This window comes from Nyctibius grandis, chromosome 11 (genome assembly GCF_013368605.1).
Source record: "Nyctibius grandis isolate bNycGra1 chromosome 11, bNycGra1.pri, whole genome shotgun sequence".
Taxonomy (NCBI): domain Eukaryota; kingdom Metazoa; phylum Chordata; class Aves; order Nyctibiiformes; family Nyctibiidae; genus Nyctibius; species Nyctibius grandis.
Window position 1 is genome coordinate 5,356,530 of NC_090668.1, and position 21,722 is coordinate 5,378,251.

The 21,722-nt window shown below is 63.1% G+C and overlaps 1 protein-coding gene across 1 annotated transcript; it reads right to left on the minus strand.

The window, feature by feature from the left end:
• Positions 1–1,486: 1,486 nt before the first annotated feature.
• On the minus strand, positions 1,487–21,669 carry CELF6 (CUGBP Elav-like family member 6). Its single transcript, XM_068410112.1, has 13 exons — positions 21,510–21,669; positions 17,345–17,427; positions 10,669–10,717; positions 9,160–9,288; positions 8,964–9,043; positions 8,337–8,480; positions 7,833–7,977; positions 7,605–7,754; positions 7,249–7,311; positions 6,343–6,423; positions 6,087–6,230; positions 3,874–4,029; positions 1,487–2,409 (listed from the first exon to the last, which is right to left on the minus strand). The coding sequence occupies exons 1-12, from the start codon at positions 21,652–21,654 to the stop codon at positions 3,902–3,904; spliced, it is 1,341 nt and encodes a 446-aa protein (XP_068266213.1). The 5' UTR covers positions 21,655–21,669; the 3' UTR covers positions 1,487–2,409; positions 3,874–3,901.
• Positions 21,670–21,722: the final 53 nt, after the last annotated feature.

Below are 21,722 nucleotides of genomic sequence, written 5' to 3' on the forward strand. Positions count from 1 at the left end.
AGTGTGTAAAGAGGCTGAGGGTGCGGGGAGGGGGTGGGATGGTGGGGAAGGGATGGGGGGATGGGAGGGGATCGAGGGGAAGGGATGGGATTGAGGGGATGAGATGGGATCGAGGGGACGGGACGGGATCAAGGGGATGGGATCGAGGGGATGGGATTGAGGGGACGGGATGGGATCGAGGGGACGGGATGGGATCGAGGGGGTGGGATGGGGGCATGGGGACAAGATGGGATGAAGGGGAAGGGACAAGACTGAGGGACAGGGAGGGGATCAAGGGGAAGGGACAGGATCGAGGGGAAGGGATGGGATCACAGGATAGGGTGGGATTGAGGGGACAGGATGGGATCAAGGGGAAGGGACAGGATGAAGGGAAGGGATGGGGGCACAAGGACAGGATGGGAGGGAGGGGAAGGGATGGCATTGTGAGGAAGGGACAGGGCACAGGGACAGGATCAAGGAGACATGATGGGATCAAGGGGAAGGGACAGGATGGAGGGGACGGGATGGGATTGAGGGGATGGGACAGGATGGAGGGGAAGAGTCGTAGGGAATGGATGGGGCTTTAGGAAAGGGACGGGGCTGCGGGGAGGGAGTCACACCCCTGTCGCACCATGGCAAAGGGGTCGCTCTACGGAGCAAGGGACCGCGCCACAAAACGAAATCCGGTGGGAGAAGCACCGAAGGCTGCCGGGGCTCAGCGCGGGGCCCCCGGGAGGTAGCTGAGTACTGGGGTTCCCCACGGTCCTTCGCCACCCCACCGGTGACATGCCGTTGTTTTCAACCAGGATTTATAAAGAAAATTAAGAATCGACTTAAAAAATATCCCGGTTTAGGTAGAGGCACCAGCTGAGACCCAACGGGCTCGTCACACCTCTTGGTCCTGCCCCTGATCCCCTCTGCAACCAGGCTGAATTCCTCCAGGAAACGGTAATTCCTGGGGGAAAAAGAGGCAATAAAAAGCTCCTCTCCCGGCGTCACCAAATTCCCAGCAGCTGCTTCAGCCCTGGCCAGAGTCGAGCTGGTCATACAAGGGATCCCCTCGGCGTCATCGTCCCCTCGGGGTATGGGGGCGGCGGGACGCGGCAGCGAGCGCTCCAAAGAACCACCCGAGGTGCCGATTTTGACAAAATAAGTTTATTTCCCTTCGCTTCGTTTCTGCCAAAACCTCCCAGGTCTCTTTTTTTTTTTTTTAATTATTTTTTTTTATTTGGCTGAAAAAAAAACCCAAAGCCCCCCCAAAAAAAACCCCAAAGAACCCCCCGTTTTGCCCTCTCCCAGAGGCGACCGAGGGGCTCTTTCAACCCAGCTCGACTCCCCCGTCACCGGCTCAATAAAACAGATCCCCAAAAAAAACCCACCCTCCCCCTATCCCCCCCCCATCCCCAGCCGCAAATCGGCCCCCCAAAACCGAGCCCTTGAACCCCACGACTTTCCCCCCCAAACTGAGCCCTCGAGGAAAACGCTCGCAGCTCTTAACGCCCGAGGTTGGTTTTTTTTCCCCCTCCACCATCTGAATTTCTGGGGTTTTAGTTTTAATTCCTTTCCCTTTTTTTTTTTGTGTGTGGTTTGTTTTTTTTGTCTTTTTTTTTTTAAATTAATTTCTTTATAGATATATTTTTAAAAAAAGCAATAGTCCTTTGGTCCCTAAACTCTAAGGAATGATATGACTCTGAAAACAAGGAATCCGCCGTCCCTGTGCCAGTGACGAGCAGGGGGGCAGCCCGCGTCCCGCCGCCCCGCTCCATGGGCTATATATATATATATATACTTATTTATATATATCTTCTACAAGTCCCAACATCCTTTAATCCTCGTTTTTTTTTCCCCGTTGTCCTCGACGTGGGGAAAAAGAAAATCTGTTTTTCTTCTTGCCAAACAAGCCGCCTCCCGGTGAAGCGCCCGAGGTCGGGCCCGTCCCATCGGCTTTGGTTTCAAGGATCCGTTCGGAGCCTTTTCGCCTCGTTTCTCCTGGGAAATCGGTAGCAGCAAAAAAAAAGAAGTGCTTGAAATAATTAAAAAAACACCAACCCGAAGGTAGATCGGAGCCCGGCTGGCCCGGGGCCGTCGGCCCTTCTCCCCCGGTGAGGGATTCGGTGAGTCCCGGCCATGGGTCTCAGCCCCGGCGCCGTATCGCTCTCCTCCCTCCTCATCTTCCTTGCTCGCTCGGTTCCCGTTGAGTAACAAAACGAGACCAGTTTGGGGGGAAAAAATCAAAAAAAGAAAAGCAAAGCTACGACCAGAGCAGCTCTCCTCTTCGCCATATTCTCCATCACCTCCTCCTCCTCTTCCTCCTCCTCCTCTTCTTCTTCTTCCTCCTCCTCCGAGACGCGTTGCAAAGAAAGAGAGTGACGGGTTTGGACACTGCACTTGGGGAAGGGGAAAGTTGTCAGACACGGCGGGACGCCCGACCTGCGAGAGAGAGGAGGGGCCGTTAGGGTGAGGGTGGAGGGAAGGATGGAGAGAGGGATGGAGAGGGTCAGAGAGAGAGGGAGGGATGGAGGGAAGGAAGGAGGGAAGGAAGGAGGGAGGGATGGAGGGAAGGGTGGAGGGAAGGAAGGAGGGAGGGATGGAGGGACTAATAGAGGGACTGAGGGAAAGGACACAGAGAGGGAGGGATGGAGGGAACGATGAAAGGAAGGACAGAGAGAGGGAAGGATGGCGAGAGGGATGGAAGGACCAAGGGAGGGATGGAGAGAAGGTTGGAGAGAGAGAAGGAGGGAGGATGGACAGAGAGAGAGATGGAGAGAGGGACGGACAGAGGGAGAGAGGGAAGGAGGAAAGGAATGAGGGAAGGAAGGAAGGAAGGAATGAGGGAGGGAAGGAAGGAATGAGGGAGGGAAGGAAGGAATGAGGGAGGGAAGGACAGAGAGGGACAGAGCAAAGGGAGAAGGAAAAGGGAGAAGGAAAAGGGAGAAGGAAAAGGGAGAAGGAAAAGGGAGAAGGGGGAAGGAGAAGGAGAAGGAGAAGGAGAAGGAGAAGGAGAAGGAGAAGGAGAAGGAGAAGGAGAAGGAGAAGGAGAAGGAGAGGAGAAGGAGGGAGAGAGGGATGGAGGGAGAGAGGGATGGAGGGAGAGAGGGATGGAGGGAGAGAGGGATGGAGGGAAGGATAGAGAGAGGGGGAAGGGATGAGGGAGGGACTGAGGGAAGGAAGGAGAGAGGGAAGGATGGAGAGAGGAAGGGATGGAGGGACGGACGGAGAGAGGGAAGGAGGAAAGGAATGAGGGATGGAGGGAAGGAATGAGGGAGGGAAGGAAGGAATGAGGGAGGGAAGGACAGAGAGGGACAGAGCGAAGGGAGAAGGAGAAGGGGGAAGGAGAAGGGGAAGGAGGAGGAGGGGGAGGGGAAGGGGAAGGAGAAGGAGGAGAAGGGGAAGGGGAAAGAGAAGGAGAAGGAGAAGGAGAAGGAGAAGGAGAAGGAGAAGGAGAAGGAGAAGGAGAAGGAGAAGGAGAAGGGAGAGAGGGATGGAGGGAGAGAGGGATGGAGGGAGAGAGGGATGGAGGGAGAGAGGGATGGAGGGAAGGATAGAGAGAGGGGGAAGGGATGAGGGAGGGACTGAGGGAAGGAAGGAGAGAGGGAAGGATGGAGAGAGGAAGGGATGGAGGGAATGATGGAAGGATGGAGAGAGGGATGAAGGGACCAAGGGAAGGATGGAGAGGAGGACGGCAGAGGGATGGAGGGAAGGACAGAGGGAGGGACCCAAACCCCCCTTTGAAGCCCCCGCACAGCCGGCTGCGGTGGCCCCCACGCACACTCGAGGACAATCCTGGAGCGACGGCGGCACCCGCGAGGCTTTAGGTGAGCCCAGCCCCACCGCCGGGCGCCCTGGGGCAGCGCGGGGGGCAGCAGGGCCAGGCCCCCCCGTCTACCCCCCTACCTCTCCGCAGGGCCAGGGGGAGCAGGGGTCAGTAGGGTCTGTTGGCGTCTTTCGGCCGCTTTAGCTGCACTTTTAGCCTCTTCATGCCGATCTGGAAGCCGTTCATGGCCTGAATGGCTGCCTGAGCGCTCGTGGGATTGTCAAAACTGACGAAACCTGGAGGGCAGGGACAAGGTGACAGAGGAGTTTGTCACTGTCAGTGTCACAGGTCGCTGCTTCGCTTCAATCACGGTGTGGAAATCCCGCAGGATGCTCCTGCGAGCGGCCTCGGGTGAAGCCCCAGGTTGGGGAGGGAGAGGGGGATGTTGGGGTAACAGTGGTGGGCTGATGGCATCTCTGGGGACACCAAGGTCCGTGGGGACACTGGGGTAAGAGGGACATAGGGACACCGGAACGGTCTCTGGGGACACCGAGGTGATGGGGTCTGTGGGCTCATAGGACACCTAGGTGACAGGGTCTGCAAAGACACCGAGGTGATGGGGCCTCCTGGGGTGACAGGGTCCATGGGGACATCAAGGTGAGCAGGTCTGTGGGGACACCAAGGTGACAGGGTCTGTAGGGACACCAAGGTCTGCAGGTCTGTGGAGATACCAGAGTGACAGGGTGTGGGGACACCTGGGTGATGAGGTCTGGGGACACCAGGGTGATGGGAGTTGTGGGGCCACCAAGGTGACACAGGCTACAAGGGACACTGTGGTGACAGGTCTGCAGGCCAGAGCGTGCTGGTGGCAGCGGTGGCACTCAGAGCAGCCATGGCAGTGGCAAGCGGTGACCAGCCCTCCCTGGCAGGCAGGTGGGCAGGTCACAAGAGGGGACAGCAGCAGGGTATGTCCTTCTGTCCTGGCATGGTGCGGGACAAAAAACTGCCCTTTGTCCCCAGGATGGACAGCCATGTTGCTCCAGCCACCGTGCGGCTTTGGTCACCCGTTGGTGACTGAAGGGTGAGAGCCTTTGGGAGACAGCAGGGAGAGCTGGACCTCTGAGCTGGGGACACTGGGGAGAGCTGGACCCCTGAGCTGGGGACATTGGGGAGAGCTGGACCCCTGAGCTGGGGACATCAGGGAGAGCCGGACCCCTGAGCTGGGGACATCAGGGAGAGCTGGACCCCTGAGCTGGGGACACTGGGGAGAGCTGGACCCCTGAGCTGGGGCCATTGGGGAGAGCTGGATCCCTGAGCTGGGGCCATTGGGGAGAGCTGGACCCCTGAGCTGGGGACCAGGGAGAGCTGGACCCCTGAGCTGGGGACACTGGGGAGAGCTGGACCCCTGAGCTGGGGCCATTGGGGAGAGCTGGACCCCTGAGCTGGGGACATTGGGGAGAGCTGGACCCCTGAGCTGGGGACATTGGGGAGAGCTGGAGCTGCAAGGTGGGGACATCAGGGAGAGCTGGACCCCTGAGCTGGGGACCAGGGAGAGCTGGACCCCTGAGCTGGGGACACTGGGAAGAACTGGACCCCTGAGCTGGGGACATTGGGGAGAGCTGGACCCCTGAGCTGGGGACATTGGGGAGAGCTGGAGCTGCAAGGTGGGGACATCAGGGAGAGCTGGACCCCTGAGCTGGGGACCAGGGAGAGCTGGACCCCTGAGCTGGGGACACTGGGAAGAACTGGACCCCTGAGCTGGGGACACTGGGAAGAACTGGACCCCTGAGCTGGGGACACTGGGGAGAGCCGGACCCCTGAGCTGGGGACATCAGGGAGAGCCGGACCCCTGAGCTGGGGACCAGGGAGAGCTGGAGCTCCAAGGTGGAGACAACAGGGAGAGCCAGACCCTGAGCTGGGACGTCGGTGAAAGCCGGACCCCTGAGCTGGGATGTCAGGGAGAGCAGGACGCCCAAGCTGGGGACTGGAGAGAGCTGGACCTCCAAGCTGGGGACACTGGGGAGAGCCAGATCCCTGAGCTGGGGACCTGGGAGAGTTGGACTCCAGAGCTGGGACATCGGGGAGAGACGGACCCCTGAGCTGGGGACATCGGGGAGAGCTGAACCCCTGAACTGGGACATCAGGGAAAGCTGGACCCTGAACTGGGACATCAGGGAAAGTTGGACCCCTGAACTGGGACATCGGAGAGAGCCAGACCTCTGAACTTGGGACATCAGGGAGAGCTGGACCCCGAGCTGGGACATCGTCGAGATCTAGACCCCTGAGCTGGGGACACTGGGGAGTGCTGGACCCCGAGCAGGGACATCGGGGAGACCCACCCACCAGGACTTACCAAAGCATTTACTCTGGTTGGTGGCACGGTCCACAAAGACTTTGGCGGAGATGACATTGCCGAAAGGCAAGAACATCTGCGTGAGCTCCGCGTCCCCGAACTCCTGGGGCAGGTGATAAATAAACAGGTTACAGCCCTCGGGACCTGGGTGACACACAAAGGACAGCCGCACGTGAGCCGCGAGGCGGGGGCCACCCCGCAGAGGGGAGCGAGGAGCCGCCGGCCCTGCGTCGGGGTGTCCCCCCCAGCCCCTCACCTTCTCGCTGCTGCTGCGGGATGATGGGTGCTTGCTGGGGAAAGGCTTGGCTGATGGGTGCGTAGGCGGTGGGGTACGCTGCTGGAAGAGAGAGGGACGTGGAGCTGACACCCCAGCACCCGCCACAGCCCTGGGGACGGGGGGTACAGGGATGTCCCCTGCTGCCACCCTTGATGGAGGTGCCTCTCCTGCCCCGGGGCTGCTGGCTCTGCCCTTCCCATCCCTGCCGGCACGGCCGGGGTGCAGGAATGGCTCTCCCAGGAGGGACACTGGTGGCAGCAGTAACATGCCCTCAAGGTTGAGGAAAACCAGCACTTTTGGGTGAAAAATCAACAATTGGGGGGTCCAAAATTTGTTTTTCTGTTGAAAAGCTGACAATTAGTGCTTCGAATTAAATGACTGCTGGGCTTGACGTACTTCCACAGGATGCTCTGACTCCCTTCTCTCCTCATCCCACCTCCCCAGCCAGCAGATTCGGCCACGTGACAAACACCCGAGGATTTCTGATGTCTCGGTGCCTCCGTGGCCACCTCTACCAGCGGGCTGGATGTCAGCAGGATCCAGCACGGAGCTGGCTCTCCATCACCACCCAAACCTCACCCTCTCTCCTAGGTACCACCACCCCCCACGGAGTTATCTCAGCCCAGTGGGCATTAAAAGTCACTTTCCTCCACTGAAAACTTACACGGGGGGGCCATGCCGGCCGTTGGGGACGAGGGGATGGTGCTCTGCATCAGCGTCACCCCCACGGCTGCTCCTGCCAGGGTACGGCACCCAACGCTCATCCCATTAACCCATGCCCAAGCACGCTGCCCCAGATCCTATGGTTCAACCCCAAGGTGACGTTCAACCCCCCAGAAATCAGGGTGAGGAGCAAAAAGGGGAGCGAGGGAAGAAGGTTGAGACCTGCATAGTGCTGCATGCCTGCGTAGGCTTGCTGGAGGGGATCGGCCACCGTGGGGCTTTGAGCTGGGGAGAGAGGAAAAAAAAAGGGAGAAGGAAGAGAAAATAAGCAAGACAAACGCGGAGATGAGCATCTCCGACGGGGCAGAGCTGCTCCCCTCTGAGGGCACCGCAGAGGCGGCGATGCCACGGGAGGAGGGATCTGGGTGAGGCTCGAGGAGGGATTTGGGTGAGGGTGGGCACACAGCTGGTTCATCCAGCACCTTCCCGGGGTGGGGAGCACCCCCGGCGCCCGTCCCCAACCCCGGGGGGCCATGGCGGAGGTCCCCCAGCCCCGGGCAGGCTGCGAGGAGCTTTACCTGGGTAGGGGTGGATGCCGTTGGTGTAGATGGTGTCGGAGGCGGGCTGCCCGTTGGTCTGGGGCGGCAGCGGGCTGAAGCCGTTCACGCCGATCGGCGTGGCGATGCTGGGCACGGGCGCCGTGCTGATGCCGGGGGGGGTGCTCGTGCCTGCGGGATGGAGGCGTCAGCGCCGGTAACCCCCTCGCTGGGGATGCTCGGGGGGGGCAAATGGAGGGGGGGTCGTACCTGAAGAGGGGGTGAGGGGGGCAGCCACGAGCCCGCTGACGTTGAAGGCGGCCATCTGCTGCATCTGGGCGGCGGCGATGGCGGCCATGGGGTTGAGGCAGGTCCCCTGCGCGGCCGCCATCAGGGCCGCCTGCTGCTGCATGATCTTAAGGGAAGAAAGGGGGGGGGGAAGGGGGAAAGCAAGCGGGGGGGGAGCAGGAGAGGATAAATCAGCATCCCCTCTTTGCACCCACGCGTGGGGGGCTCAGAGGGGTAAATGCCACCCGCTGCCGGGCCCGGGGACAGGAGGAGGTCTAGGTGATGCTAAAATAGGTGACCACTGCACCCTACAGCCGTGCCACCCTCACCCCTGGAGGTGAAGCCCTCCGTTGTGCGCCCAAATGGGGATACACCAACCCTGACCGGCACCAGCACAATTCCACGCAGGTTTCGCAGGCAAACCTCCCCCCCACAATCACAGGGCTCCCCAAAAACCCGCAGCTCCCACCCGGCGCCAGCTCCTACCGCTTGCGTGTAGGCCCCGTAGGCTCCGAACTGGATGGTCATGGGGTTGAAGATGCCCAGCTGCCCCGCCATCTGGTGCATCCGCCGCAGGGTCCTCTCCTTATCCGTGTCCGCAAACTTCACCACCAAGCTGGATGAGGCACCCTGAGAAGGGGGCAGGGGGGAGATGATGGGGCTGACAGCGAGACCCCCCAATGCCCCTAAAACATCCCCCCGCTCTGGAAAAGGACCCGCTGGCTCGCAGCGACCGCAGAACCCTTGGCCCCGGGGACGCTGCCCGCCTTGGCAGCAGCAACCAGCGATCGATACGAGGTTTAATTATAGCCGGTTTATTTTCCCCGGCGGCAGCTCCCTGACCTCTGTTTCCTTTTTTTTTTTTCCCTTCCTCGTTCACTATTCTGACCTTCGGCGTTAATTAAACAGCCCCTTTTCTCCAGCGCAGAGGGAATTAGCCCTGCACGCTCACCTCCCCCCCCCGCCGCGAGGCTCAGCGCCCAGGCAAGGATGAACCTCGGGGTGATCCGGCCAACAAATTGCCCGTCTGTAGGATTTTGATCCAATTAGACAGAGGATCAAATTAGCTGGCGACTGGCTCACGCAGGGGCAGGGCGAACGCGCGGCGCTTACCGGCATGGTCTGGCTGCCGTGCAGGCTGGTGATGGCAGCCTGGGCCTCGGCGTGGCTGCCGTACTTCACAAAGGCACAACCTAAGGGCAGAGAAGGGGACAAAGGAGAGGGTGGATTTGGGCGCTGTGGGAGCCAGCGCGGCCCGGCCGGCGGCTCCCACCCTCGTGGGGTGCTCCCCCGGCGCCCCAAAACCCACCTTTGCTGGCCCCGTCGGGCCCGCGGAGGATGGTGCACTCCTCGATCTGGCCGAAGGGCTCGAAGAGGCGTCGGACGTCGTCCTCGCTCTGCTGCTTCCCCAGCATGCCCACAAAGAGCTTCCTGTCTTCTAAAATAAAACAACCCCGTAGGAGAGCGGGATGTCACTCACCGCCCCATCCCGGGGGGTCTGTGGAGGGGAGAGAGGCGGGGATGCGGCGGTGAGGACGCAGGGTTATCACCTCCATCCTACAAAACTCCCAGTGAAAAAACCTCCCCTGGAGGGAAATTGCTGAGGGGTGAAGGTGGGAAGAGCTGGCTCAGAGCTGGGGCTTTTCCAGGGGATGGAGGAGCCGGTTCCCCCCGGCACCGACGCGGGATGCGGCCGGGAAACAAAGAGCCCGCAAACCAGCGGTGATCGCCTCGTGTGATCGACTCGGAGAACAACCTGCAGGCTCCGGCCGTGCCCAGGGGACGTAAATAACCCCCACGCGAGCGAGGGGAGAGTAAATAATGAGGATTTCATGATTATTACCAGCATCTGTCTTGCGCGGCCGCGCGCTCCCGCCGCGCGCTAATGGCACTCGACAAAGAAAATAAGGTGCCCTGTCAGGGAGCGTTGCCGGGGAAATAAATAAATAACGGCAGGAGACGATTAATGCTCCGTCCGTTAAAGGTACCGGGAAAATTAGTTGAGGGAATAGGGCTCCTGTGCTGGCTGGTTAAACATAAACCAGCTCCCGGCGAAGGCGGCTGCAGGCTCGGCGGGCTCGGGGGGGCCGGAGCCGGGCGCTCGAGCTCACCCATCGATTTTTAATCCTCCCCCAATTACGCTCCGTAAGTGGGTAATTTATTTGCCGGGTTCCTCCGGGACCGGTTGGCCTCGTGTTTAATAACGTGTTTTGAACGGGGGGATATTCGCCCCCGGCCGTCCCGCCGAGGGCACGTGGCCCCACGCGAGCGTCCCGGCGTGCCCACGTGCCCGGCGCTTGCCCACAGCACCAGGATCTTGGGGGGTTTGAGCCAATTCTTGTGATTTTGCCCCCAAATTATCAACTTAGATTGTTGCAAATGCTCACGGGGAATTCGGGGGGTGGGTTGTGTTTGAGAGGGGCTCGGGCCACGTGTGGCCGAATCCTGCACGCCGGCTCTGCTGGGGTCCCCACAGGCAGCTGCGGGGGGGTGATCATGTTGTTTGAAGGTGCTGTTGGTGAACATGACATCAGGACACCCACGATATGACATCACGACGTCGGGATGCTCACGATATGACATCACGACGTTCTCAGCGTGGCGTCAGGACGATCCCCCTCAGCTGAGCGGGCAGGAGAGCCGAGATCGCGTTCGCTCTGCGTGATGCCACCTCCAAAGGCGCCTCCTTCCGTGGGGTTTCTCCACTAACAAACCCCCCCATGGCAGCCCCCCGCGATGTCACCGTGTCCCCCATCACCCCCCCCACCCACAGGTGGCCCTGCGCCCCTCTGCCCACGCCGGGGAAGGGGGGACCCACCTCCTCGGCCCTCGCTGTCGGCCGGCTTCACCTGGATGGGGCGGTTCATCTGCAAGACACAAGCAGGAGCGGGTGTCAGCGGCAGTGCCGTGTCCCCCCCCCAGAACCCGCCCCATGGCAGGATTCGGCCCCAGCTTGGCGCAGGGCACCAGGGGTGGCACTCGTAAGAACAGAGCCGGGACCGTGACCACACCGAACTGGGGCCGCCGCGGGCGATGCTCCGGCCCCGGGGACGGGTACCCGGTGCAGCAGGCGCCCGCGGGGCCACCGGTGCCAGCCTTGGCCGCCTGCCTGCCTTCCTCGACTGCAAAGGACTGCAGAGGCGGCGGCAGCACCCGCCCGGCCCCAGCCCCGCCGCCAGCATCGCCACCGCGCTCCTTTTCCCCATCCTCACCCAATTTCGGCCTCCTCCCACGCGTGCAGCGGGACACGCCGGGCCGGCACGCACCTCCCTGGCCCACGGAGCCATTTCTCCTCCTCTCCCTCCCTCTTTTTTTCCCCCCCCATCTTTTAGCTGAGAAAAAATGCCACAATTCAGGCCGTTTCCACGGCAACAGGCGTGCTTCCCCCCCGCGATGCTGCGGAGCCGACATGTGCTCGGTGGGGTCGTCACGGCAACGGCGGGATGTCACGCGTGACGGGGCGGGTGTGCGCGCACACGCGGGGGGTGCACCCCCACCCCGGGCTTCCCCAAATTTAGGGGCTGGGTGGGGGCAGCACCAAACCCCGCTGCAGTGGGGCGAGGAAGAGGATGGTTAAGGAAGAAGAGGAGGGAGGTTTCCACAGCAACCGCCTCGTCTCCAGGGAAACGCGGGGAGAAATGTCAGCACGGAGCCGGGGATGCTCCGGGGAGGGGACCGGGTGCCCAGAAGCGCGTGGGGTGGCACTGAGGGACACGGGGCTGCCCTCATGTCACCCACCATGTCGCCAGTCCCCTCAGAAAATCCCCCCCAACCCTTGCGCTGGGGCAGGAGCCGGCTCACCCCAACCAGCACCCGTGGGACCAACATCCCCCTCGTCCCCGTCACGTCCAGGAGGAGGGACCCCATTTTGGGGGGTGGGGGAGGCGTCACCCCCCGCCAGTCCCATTTATTCCCTGTGATGGAATAAATTTCCCGTGCCCGCTGCTGTGTGTTTAACGCAATAAACCCGGCGAGGATGATTTAGAATAACATTTACGGAGCCGCAGAGTGTCATTTCGCTGTGGCTCCCGTCTCCGCTCGCCGGTTATTAAACCGTATCGATCCTCCGCCAGCGGCTGGTGTTTATAAATGTCAGGCCCCGGGGACCGGCTAACCTCCCCCCGGGCTACCGCACCGCGCCGGCCAGAAACCGCCCCCCGAAAGGGGGTTTGGGCACCCCTGGCATCGCCCCGCGCCCACCCCGGGGGGCTCAGTGACCCGGCTTGGGCACCCAGACCTCCCCCTGCGCCCGGTTGTCCAGTACCCACCCGTCTGTCCCCACAGCACCCCTGCACCCACCCAGCCACCCAACAGCCCTCCAGCTGTCCTCCGACACCCACCCACCCACCCAGCCATCTCCCCCCGCTTCTGACACCCATCTGTCTGCCCCCCAACACCCATCCGGCCGTTTGCCTTTCCCTGACACCCACCCAACCACCCATCCCCACCTAAGATTCACCCATCGATTCACCCATCCATCCCCCAACAGCCAGCCATCCCCACAGCACCCATCCACCCCCACAGCACCCACCCCCATCCCCACAGCACCCATCCCTATCCCCATAGCACCCATCCACCCCCCGACACCCACCCATCCCCACAGCACCCATCCACCCCCCAACACCCACCCATCTCCACGGCACCCACCCCTATCCCCACGGCACCCACCCCTATCCCCAACACCCACCCATCCCCATAGCACCCTTACACCAGCCCATCCATCCTCCTCTGTCCCTACCACTCACCTGTCCACCCCCATAGCACCCATCCTTCCACACCCACAGCACCCTCACATCCACCCACCCACCCCCCAACTCCCACCCACATCCCCCCCACCCATCCTCGCACACCAACACACCCAGGGGCACAGGAGACCCTCTCTTGGGTGTCCCAGCACCCACCAGTCCCATCACCCATGGGTGCCCCAGCTACAGCACCCCACAGCCAAACCACCAGTGTGCTACAGCCCGAGGGGGTCACCACGGGTTGTCAAACCACCACCTGACCCTGGGGCACTGTCACCCACCCAAGTTTGGAGCCCCCCGACAGCCTGGGCACCAGGGAGAGCCCAGGGTCACTTTGGCTCTTGCTCCTTCCTCAGTGCCACCCTCCTCCTCGCACCCAACACCCGGAGGACCCCGTAGGCCGCCACGGACGCGCCGGGTGACGCTGGAGCAGTGGGTGCCCGTGTCACCCCAAGGGTCCCCAAGCTGCCAACACCCAGCGCAGGCAGACAGGCGCTCGGGTACAGGCAGCCACCCATCAGGGGAACACCCAGCCAGAGCCCCGGGGGCGAGGGGACACAGGCGGCCTGGGGACAGTCACACCACTGCACAACCCCCCCACGCACAACCGCATCCTCCGTGCACACCCCCCCACCCACAGCCCCACGCTCCCCTCAGCACCCCCCGCACAGCCGTCCCGGTGTGACTGCACACCCACGGACAACCGCACACCCACCCCCGTGTACACCCCGACACCCCGCGCCCACACCCCTCATGAGCACCCACCCACCCACCCACGGCCGCACACAACACCCACAGCACACCCACCCGCACCAACGTCCACGTCAGGCAGGGACACAACACCCCCTGCCTCAGTTTCCCCCCCGCAGCAGCGGGACCCCCAGCAGCTGGGGGGGGTGGACACACGGACCCCCAGTGCTGGCCACCACCCCTGAACGGCCACGGCTCCCCCCCACAGCACCCACACCCCGTCCCCACCACCACCCACGTGCGAGCCCACGCAACACCCGTACACACACACGCGCTCCCTGCTCACACCCAGCCTGTGTAAACCCCCCGCTGCCGCCCCCAGGCCCACGTACACCCACACCCCATCACCGCCCGCACAACCGCTGGGTGCAGACACCCTTAGCACCCGCTCACACGCACACCCACCGTCCCCGGGTGCAACCGCTCCCCACCAACACCTGCTTGCGCACACCCCGGGGGCAAACCCGCCGCCAACACACACCCCTACACCATCTGTGGGTGCAACACCCGCCCCAGCACATCCCCTCGCACGCCTGCAACCACACACACACCACCAACGCGCACACACAACCCCGGGGGGGGGAATACACCCTCCAGCCAACACACAAACCCAGCCCTGGGTGCAGATACACCCTGCTCACCAACACCCCTACTCACACCCAGCATCCCTGCGTGCAGATACACCCTCCTCACCAACACCCCTACTCACACCCAGCATCCCTGCGTGCAGATACACCCTGCTCACCAACACCCCTACTCACACCCAGCATCCCTGCGTGCAGATACACCCTGCTCACCAACACCCCTACTCACACCCAGCATCCCTGCGTGCAGATACACCCTCCTCACCAACACCCCTACTCACACCCAGCATCCCTGGGTGCAGATACACCCTGCTCACCAACACCCCTACTCACACCCAGCATCCCTGCATGAAGATGCACCCTCCTCACCAACAACCCCCTGCCAACACCCTCCTCATCCCTAGATGCAGATACACCCTCCTCACCAGCACATACACACAACGCTGCGTGTAAATACACCCTCCTCATCAACAACCACCCTGCCAACACACACACCCCAGCCCTGGGTGCAGATACACCCTCCTCACCAACACCCCCCCTCATCCTCAGCCTTGGGTGCAGATACACCCTCCTTACCAACACCCACCCTCACACCCAGCATCCCCGGGTGCAGATACACCCTCCTCACCAATACAGACATTCACACACCCCATCCCTCGGTGTAGATACACCCCCCTCACCAACACCCCCCATCCCCATCCCTGGGTGCTGATACACCCTCCTCACCCACACACACCCTATCCCTCGGTGTAAATACACCCTCCTCACCAACACCCCTCCTCATCCTCAGCCTTGGGTGCAGATACACCCTCCTCACCAACACCCACACTCACACCCAGCATCCCTGGGTGCAGATACACCCTCCTTACTAACACCCCTCCATCCCCATCCCTGGGTGCAGATACACCCTCCTTACTAACACCCCTCCATCCCCATCCCTGGGTGCAGATACACCCTCCTTACTAACACCCCTCCATCCCCATCCCTCGGTGTAGATACACCCTCCTTACTAACACCCCTCCATCCCCATCCCCCGGTGTAGATACACCCCCCTCACCAACACCCCCCCGTACCCATCCCTGGGTGCAGATACACCCCCCCCACCCACACCCCCAGCCCCGGGAGCACATACATCCCCCTCCCCATCACCCCCCCCCACTCCCCCATGTCAATCCCACCCGTGGGTGCAGCCCCCCCCACCCCGCGGGTGCGGCTGCCCCCCGCGCACACAGAGGCAGCCGGGCCGGGCCGAGCCGGGCCGAGTCGAGCCGAGCCGAGCCGGCGGCAGACAAAGGCGGGGCCCTACCTCGATGCAGAGGATCTTGGACCCGGCGGGCACCCACAGCACGGGCGGCCGCGGCCCGGGCGCCGGCACCTGCGGCAGCTGCATGGCCCGGCCCGGCTCGGCTCGACGGGGCTCGGCTCGGCCGGCTCCACCCGAGGCGGTTCGGCTCCACCCGGCTCGGCTCGGCTCGGCTCGCGCAGCGGCGCGCGGGAGGCGGGGCGGGAGGAGGGACGGGCACAGCCCCGAGCCGGGCCGGGCCGGGCCGGGCCCAGGGGGAGGGGCCACGGCGGGGACACGGCTATGGGGTGTGCACGGCGATAGCGGTGTGCACGGCTATAGGGGTGTGCACGGCTATAGGGGTGTGTGCACGGCTATAGGGTGTGCACGGCTATGGGGGGGTGTGTGCACGGCTATAGGGGGGTGTGTGCACAGCTATAGGGGGTGTGTGTGCACGGCTATAGGGGGGTGTGCACAGCTATAGGGGGTGTGTGTGCACGGCTATAGGGGGGTGTGCACAGCTATAGGGGGTGTGTGTGCACGGCTATAGGGGTGTGCACGGCTATAGGGGGGTTTGTGCAGGGCTATAGGGGGGTGTGCAGGGCTATAGGGGTGTGTGTGCACGGCTATAGGGGTGTGCACGGCTATAGGGTGTGTACGGCTATAGGGGGGTGTGTGCACGGCTATAGGGGGGTGCACGGCTATAGGGGGTGTGCACGGCTATAGGGGTGTGCACGGCTATAGGGGTGTGAGCACGGCTATAGGGGTGTGAGCACGGCTATAGGGGGGTGTGTGCACGGCTATAGGGGGGTGCACGGCTATAGGGGGGTGCACGGCTATAGGGGTGTGTGAGCACGGCTATAGGGGTGTGCACAGCTATAGGGGGTGTGTGTGCACGGCTATAGGGGGGAGTGTGCACGGCTATAGGGGTGTGTGTGCACGGCTATAGGGGTGTGTGTGCACGGCTATAGGGGTGTGTGCACGGCTATAAGGGTGTGCACGGCTATAGGGGGGTGTGTGTGCACGGCTATAGGGGTGTGCACGGCTATAGGGGGGTGTGCACGGCTATAGGGGGGTGCACGGCTATAGGGGGGAGTGTGCACGGCTATAGGGGTGTGTGCATGGCGACAGGGGTGTGCACGGCTATAGGGGGGTGTGTGCACGGCTATAGGGGTGTGCACGGCTATAGGGGGGTGTGTGCACGGCTATAGGGGTGTGCACGGCTATAGGGGTGTGTGCACGGCTATAAGGGTGTGCACGGCTATAGGGGGTGTGTGCACGGCTATAGGGGGTGTGTGAGCACGGCTATAGGGGTGTGCATGGCTATAGGGGGTGTGCACGGCTATAGGGGGTGGGTGTGCACGGCTATAGAGGGGGGTGTGCACGGCTATAGGGGTGGGTGTGCACGGCTATAGGGGGAGTGTGCACGTATATAGGGGTGTGCACGGCTATAGGGGGTGTGCACAGCTATAGGGGTGTGTGTGCACAGCTATAGGGGGTGTGTGTGCACGGCTATAGAGGGGGGTGTGCACGGCTATAGGGGGAGTGTGCACGTATAGGGGTGTGCATGGCTATAGGGGGGTGTGTGCACGGCTATAGGGGTGTGCACGGCTATAGGGGGTGCGTGCACGGCTATAGGGGGGTGTGTGTGCATGGCTATAGGGGGGTGTGCACGGCTATAGGGGTGTGTGTGCACGGCTATAGGGGTGTGTGTGTGCACGGCTATAGGGGTGTGTGTGCACGGCTATAGGGGTGAGCTCACGCCGAGCCGCACCCCGCACCTCTTTAGCCGCCGTTGGGGGCTGTTCACTCTTGAACCTACTGACGCCCAGCTCCGCTTGGGCAGCCCCGTCCCCCCGCCCCCGTCTCCCCCCGCCGCCCGCTCCGTGCCCCCTGCGGGGATCGATGCCCGCGGGCCCGGCGCTCTCCCAGCCACCCGGGCCCCAATTGATTTGTATTTAGGCGAATAATTAAATATTTATTTTCACTTCGTTAAGCTCAGGGAGGTCGGAGCCCACGGAAAGCGCAGCGGGAAAATCAATGCCGCGGTTGGCGGCCCCGCGTAGGTGCCACCGTGCCCCCCGCCAGCTGCCCCTGACCCCCCGGTGTCACTCGGTCCCCGGTGTCACTTACCCCCGGCAGCGTCTTCTGCTCGTGCAGGGCGCTCTGCGCCTTCAGGGCCGAGTCGCGGGCGCAGTAGGTGAGGAAGGCACAGCCTGCGGAGGGGAGACGGGGTCAGTGCTGGCACCGCCGCGAAGGCCTGGGCACGTGGAGAGCCGGTGGCACGGCTAGTGTGGCACTGGGGTGTCTCAGCACCCTGGTACGTAGCACCACAGCACCATGGCAACCTGACACCCAGCACCACAGAACCAGGGCACCCAGCACCCTGGCACCCTGGCATCCAGCACCCTGGCACTGTGGCACCCTGGTACCCTGGCACTCAACACCCCAGCACCATGACATCCAGCACCCTGGCGTTCTGGCACCCAGCACCCCAGCACCCTGGCACTCTCAAATCCAGCACCCAGCACCCTGGCACCCTGATATCCAGCACACTGGCACCCTGGCACCCTGATATCCAGCACACTGGCACCCAGCACTCTGGCACCCCAGCACCCTGGCATCCTGATATCCAGCACCCCAACACCCCAGCACCGTGGCATCCAGCACCCCAGCACCATGGCACTCTGACATCCAGCACCCTGGCACCCAGCACCCTGGCACCGTGGCATCCCAGCATCCAGCACTCTGCAACCCTAATATCCAGCACACCAGCACCCTGGCACCCAGCACCCTGGCACCCCAGCACCCTGGCACCCAGGACCCTGGCATGCAGCATCCTGGCACTCCAACATCCAGCACCCTGACACCCAGCACCCTGGTCCCCTGCCACACTGGCCTCCAGCACCCCAACACCCCAGCACCGTGGTACTCTGACATCCAGCACCCTGGCATCCTGGCATCCAGCACCCTGGCACCCTAATATCCAGCACCACAGCACCATGGCACCCAGCACCCTGGCACCGACATCCACCACCCTGGCACTGTGGCACCCTGGTACCCTGGCACTCAACACCCTGGCACCATGACATCCAGCACCCTGGCACCCAGCACCCTGGTGACCCTGGCATCCTGACATATAGCACCTTGGCACTCTAATATCCAGCACACCAGCACCCAGGCACCCAGCATCCTGGCACCCAGCATCCTGGCACTCCAACATCCAGCACCCTGACACCCGGCACCCTAGTCCCCTGCCACACTGGCCTCCAGCACCCCAACACCCCAGCACCGTGGCATCCAGCACCCCAGCACCATGGCACTCTGACATCCAGCACCCTGGCACCCAGCATCCTGGCACCATGGCATCCTGGCATCCAGCACCCTGGCACCCTAATATCCAGCACACCAGCACCCAGGCACCCAACATCCTGGCACTCCGACATCCAGAACCCTGACACCCAGCACCCTGGTACTGTGGCATCCTGGCACCCAGCACGCTGGCACCGTGGCATCCAGCACCCTGGCACCCTGGCACCCAGTACTGTGGCAACCCAGCACCCTGGCATCCAGCACCCTGGCACCCTAATATCCAGCACACCAGCACCCAGGCACCCAGCATCCTGGCATGCAGCATCCTGGTACTCCGACATCCAGCACCCTGACACCCTTGCACCTGGCACCCTCGTCCCCTGCCCCACTGGCATCCAGCACCCCAACACCCCAACACCCCGGCACCCAGCACCCTGGCACCGTGGCATCCAGCACCCTGGCACCCTAATATCCAGCACACCAGCACCCTGGCACCCAGCACTGTGGCAGCCCAGCACCCTGGCATCCAGGACCCTGGCACCCTAATATCCAGCACACCAGCACCCTGGCACCCGGCACCCTGGCACCTAGGTGGGCCCCGCCGCCAGCGGGGCCAGAGCTCAGCCCTGAAACCAGGTGGGAGATCTCGACCCAAAAGAGCCGGCGCAGTGGGACGAAGGCAGGAGCAGGGCCAGAGCGGGCAGCGCGCCTGGCAGCGCGCGGGCAGCGGCCCCAAGCCCCGGGGGAAGCCGGAACCCTCCGGACGCGGCTCTGCAGGCGTCGAGGCCGCGCGTCCCAGCTGCCCGCCGCGCTTCTCCGGGCCCCGAGCACCCTCCTCGGGGTGGGCCTCGCGTGGCGAGGGCTCCCGGGCTCCTCCGCCATCGCGGCGCGTCGGGCATACGCCCGGGCGAGGTTCTCCCACGCTGACTCACGCTCGCCCGGAGCTGGCGGTGGCAGAGCCCGGTGGCAGTGCCCGGTCCCCTCGTCTCCCCCGTTCCCACAGGAGCATCCCAGGTCCCCGCGCCGCCGCGCCGCTCCCTCCCCGAGGGCTCCCCCCCGCTTTGCTGGGGTCACATCCAAAAGGGATCTTAAACCAGCAGCAAAACAGTTTCCCTTCAACAAAGTAAATATTTAATGAATAAAATTGACATTGATGCATTTTTAATATTGGCACAATTAAATCCGCCAGCTGATTAAGTATTAATAACTCTTAATAAGTACAACCGGCGTGCCTGGGAGGAGAGGGAGCGCAGCAGCGGGGTCGGGGGACGCCGAGGGATGGGGTCCCTCGCCCGCCTCAGGGTGTTGGGGACATCTGCCCTCACGGGGAGCAAGGAGAGGACACGGGGTCCCGGGTGGGTGCTCCCATCGGCGGCGGGTGCCTGTATCCCAGGGGGGTGCCTTCACCTCAGAGGTGCTCCAACTCCAGGGGTGCCCGAACCTCACGTGGGTGCCCTGATGCCAAACAGGTGCCCCCAACCCAAGCGGGTGCCCTCAGCGCTGCTGGGGTGCTCCCAAGCAGCTCCCAACCCCAGGTTGGTGCCCCCACCTCAGGCGGGTGTCTCCATGCCAGGGGTAGGGCCACCTTAGACCAGTGCTTCCACCTCAGGGGTACCCCAGTCTTAGGGGTGCCCCACCTCAGGTGTACCCCACTTCACAGGTGCTCCATACCAGGATGCCCCATACAGGGGTGCCCTCACATCAGAGGTGCCCCATAGCAGTGTGACCCATACCAGAGTGACCGATACTGGGGTGCCTCCACTTCAGACGTGCCCCATATTGGGGTGCCCCATACTGAGATGCCCCATACTAGGGTACCTTCACCTCAGGGGTGCACCATACTGGGGTACCTCCACCTCAGGGGTGTCCCTACCTCAGGGGTGCACCATACTCGGTACCTCCACCTCAGGGGTACCCCATACCAGGGTGCCCCACCTCAGGGGAATCTCCGTCTCAGGGTGCCCCACCTCAAGGGTGCCCCCAGCTCAGCGGTATCCCCACCTCAGGGATCCCTTTACTTCATGGGTACCTCCAGATCAGGGGTACCTCACCTCAGGGGTGTCCCATACCTGGGTGCCCCACGTCAGGGTGTCCCGCCTCAGGAATGCCTTCACCTCAGGGGTGTCCCCTCCTCAGAGGTGCCCCATACCAGGGTGCCTCACCTTAGGGGTACTTCTAGATGATGGGTGCTCCACCTCAGAGTGTTTCACCTGAGGGGTACCCCTACTTTGGGGTGCTCCACCTCAGGGTGTCCCACCTCAGGGGTACCTCACATCAGGGGTGCCCCACACCTGGGTGTCCCACCTCAGGGCGTCCCACCTCAGGGGTACCCCACCTCAGGGATGCATCATACGTAGGTGCCCTGCCTCAGGGTGCCCCACCTCAGAGGTACCTCACCTCAGGGGTACATCGCCTCAGGGGTACCCCCACCTCAGGGGTGCCCCATACCTGGGTGCTCTACCTCAGGGCGTCCCATATCAGGGCTACCTTCACCTCAGGGCGTCCCACCTCAAGGGTGCTCCACCTCAAGGGTGCCCCACCTCAGGGGTACATCGCCTCAGGGGTACCCCCGTCTCAGGGGTGCCTCACCTCAGGGGTGCCCCATACCTGGGTGCTCTACCTCAGGCTGTCCCGCCTCAGGGTGTCCTACCTTAAGGTGCCCCATACCAGGGTGCCCCCCCTCATGGTGTCCCACCTCAGGGGTGCCCCCTCTTCAGGGGTACCTCACCTCAGGGGTGTCCCATACCAGGGTGCTCTACCTCAGGGGTGCCTCCACCTCAGGGGTGCCCCATATGTGGGTGCCCTACCTCAGGGTGCCCCACCTGGGAGGTACCTCACCTCAGGGGTACATCGCCTCAGTCTCTCCCACCTCAGGGGTGCCCCATACCTCAGGGGTGCCCCCGCCCCAGGGGTGCCCCCGCCCCAGCGCACCCCACCCGGTGGCGCCCCGCCGGCGGGCGCGGAGGCCCGGCGGAGGCCGCGCTACCTTTGTGCATGCCGGTGAAGCGGTCCTTGAGCACGGTGAGCTCGTAGATGCGGCCGAACTCCTCGAAGAGCGGCTTGAGGTCGCTCTCCTCCAGGTTCCGCGGGATCTGCCCCACGAACAGCTTGATGGCGTCGTGATCCTTCATGGCGATGGCGCCGGGCGGGCGGCTCAGCCCGTTCACCCGGCCGCTGTTCGCGGTGCTGAACGCCGCCC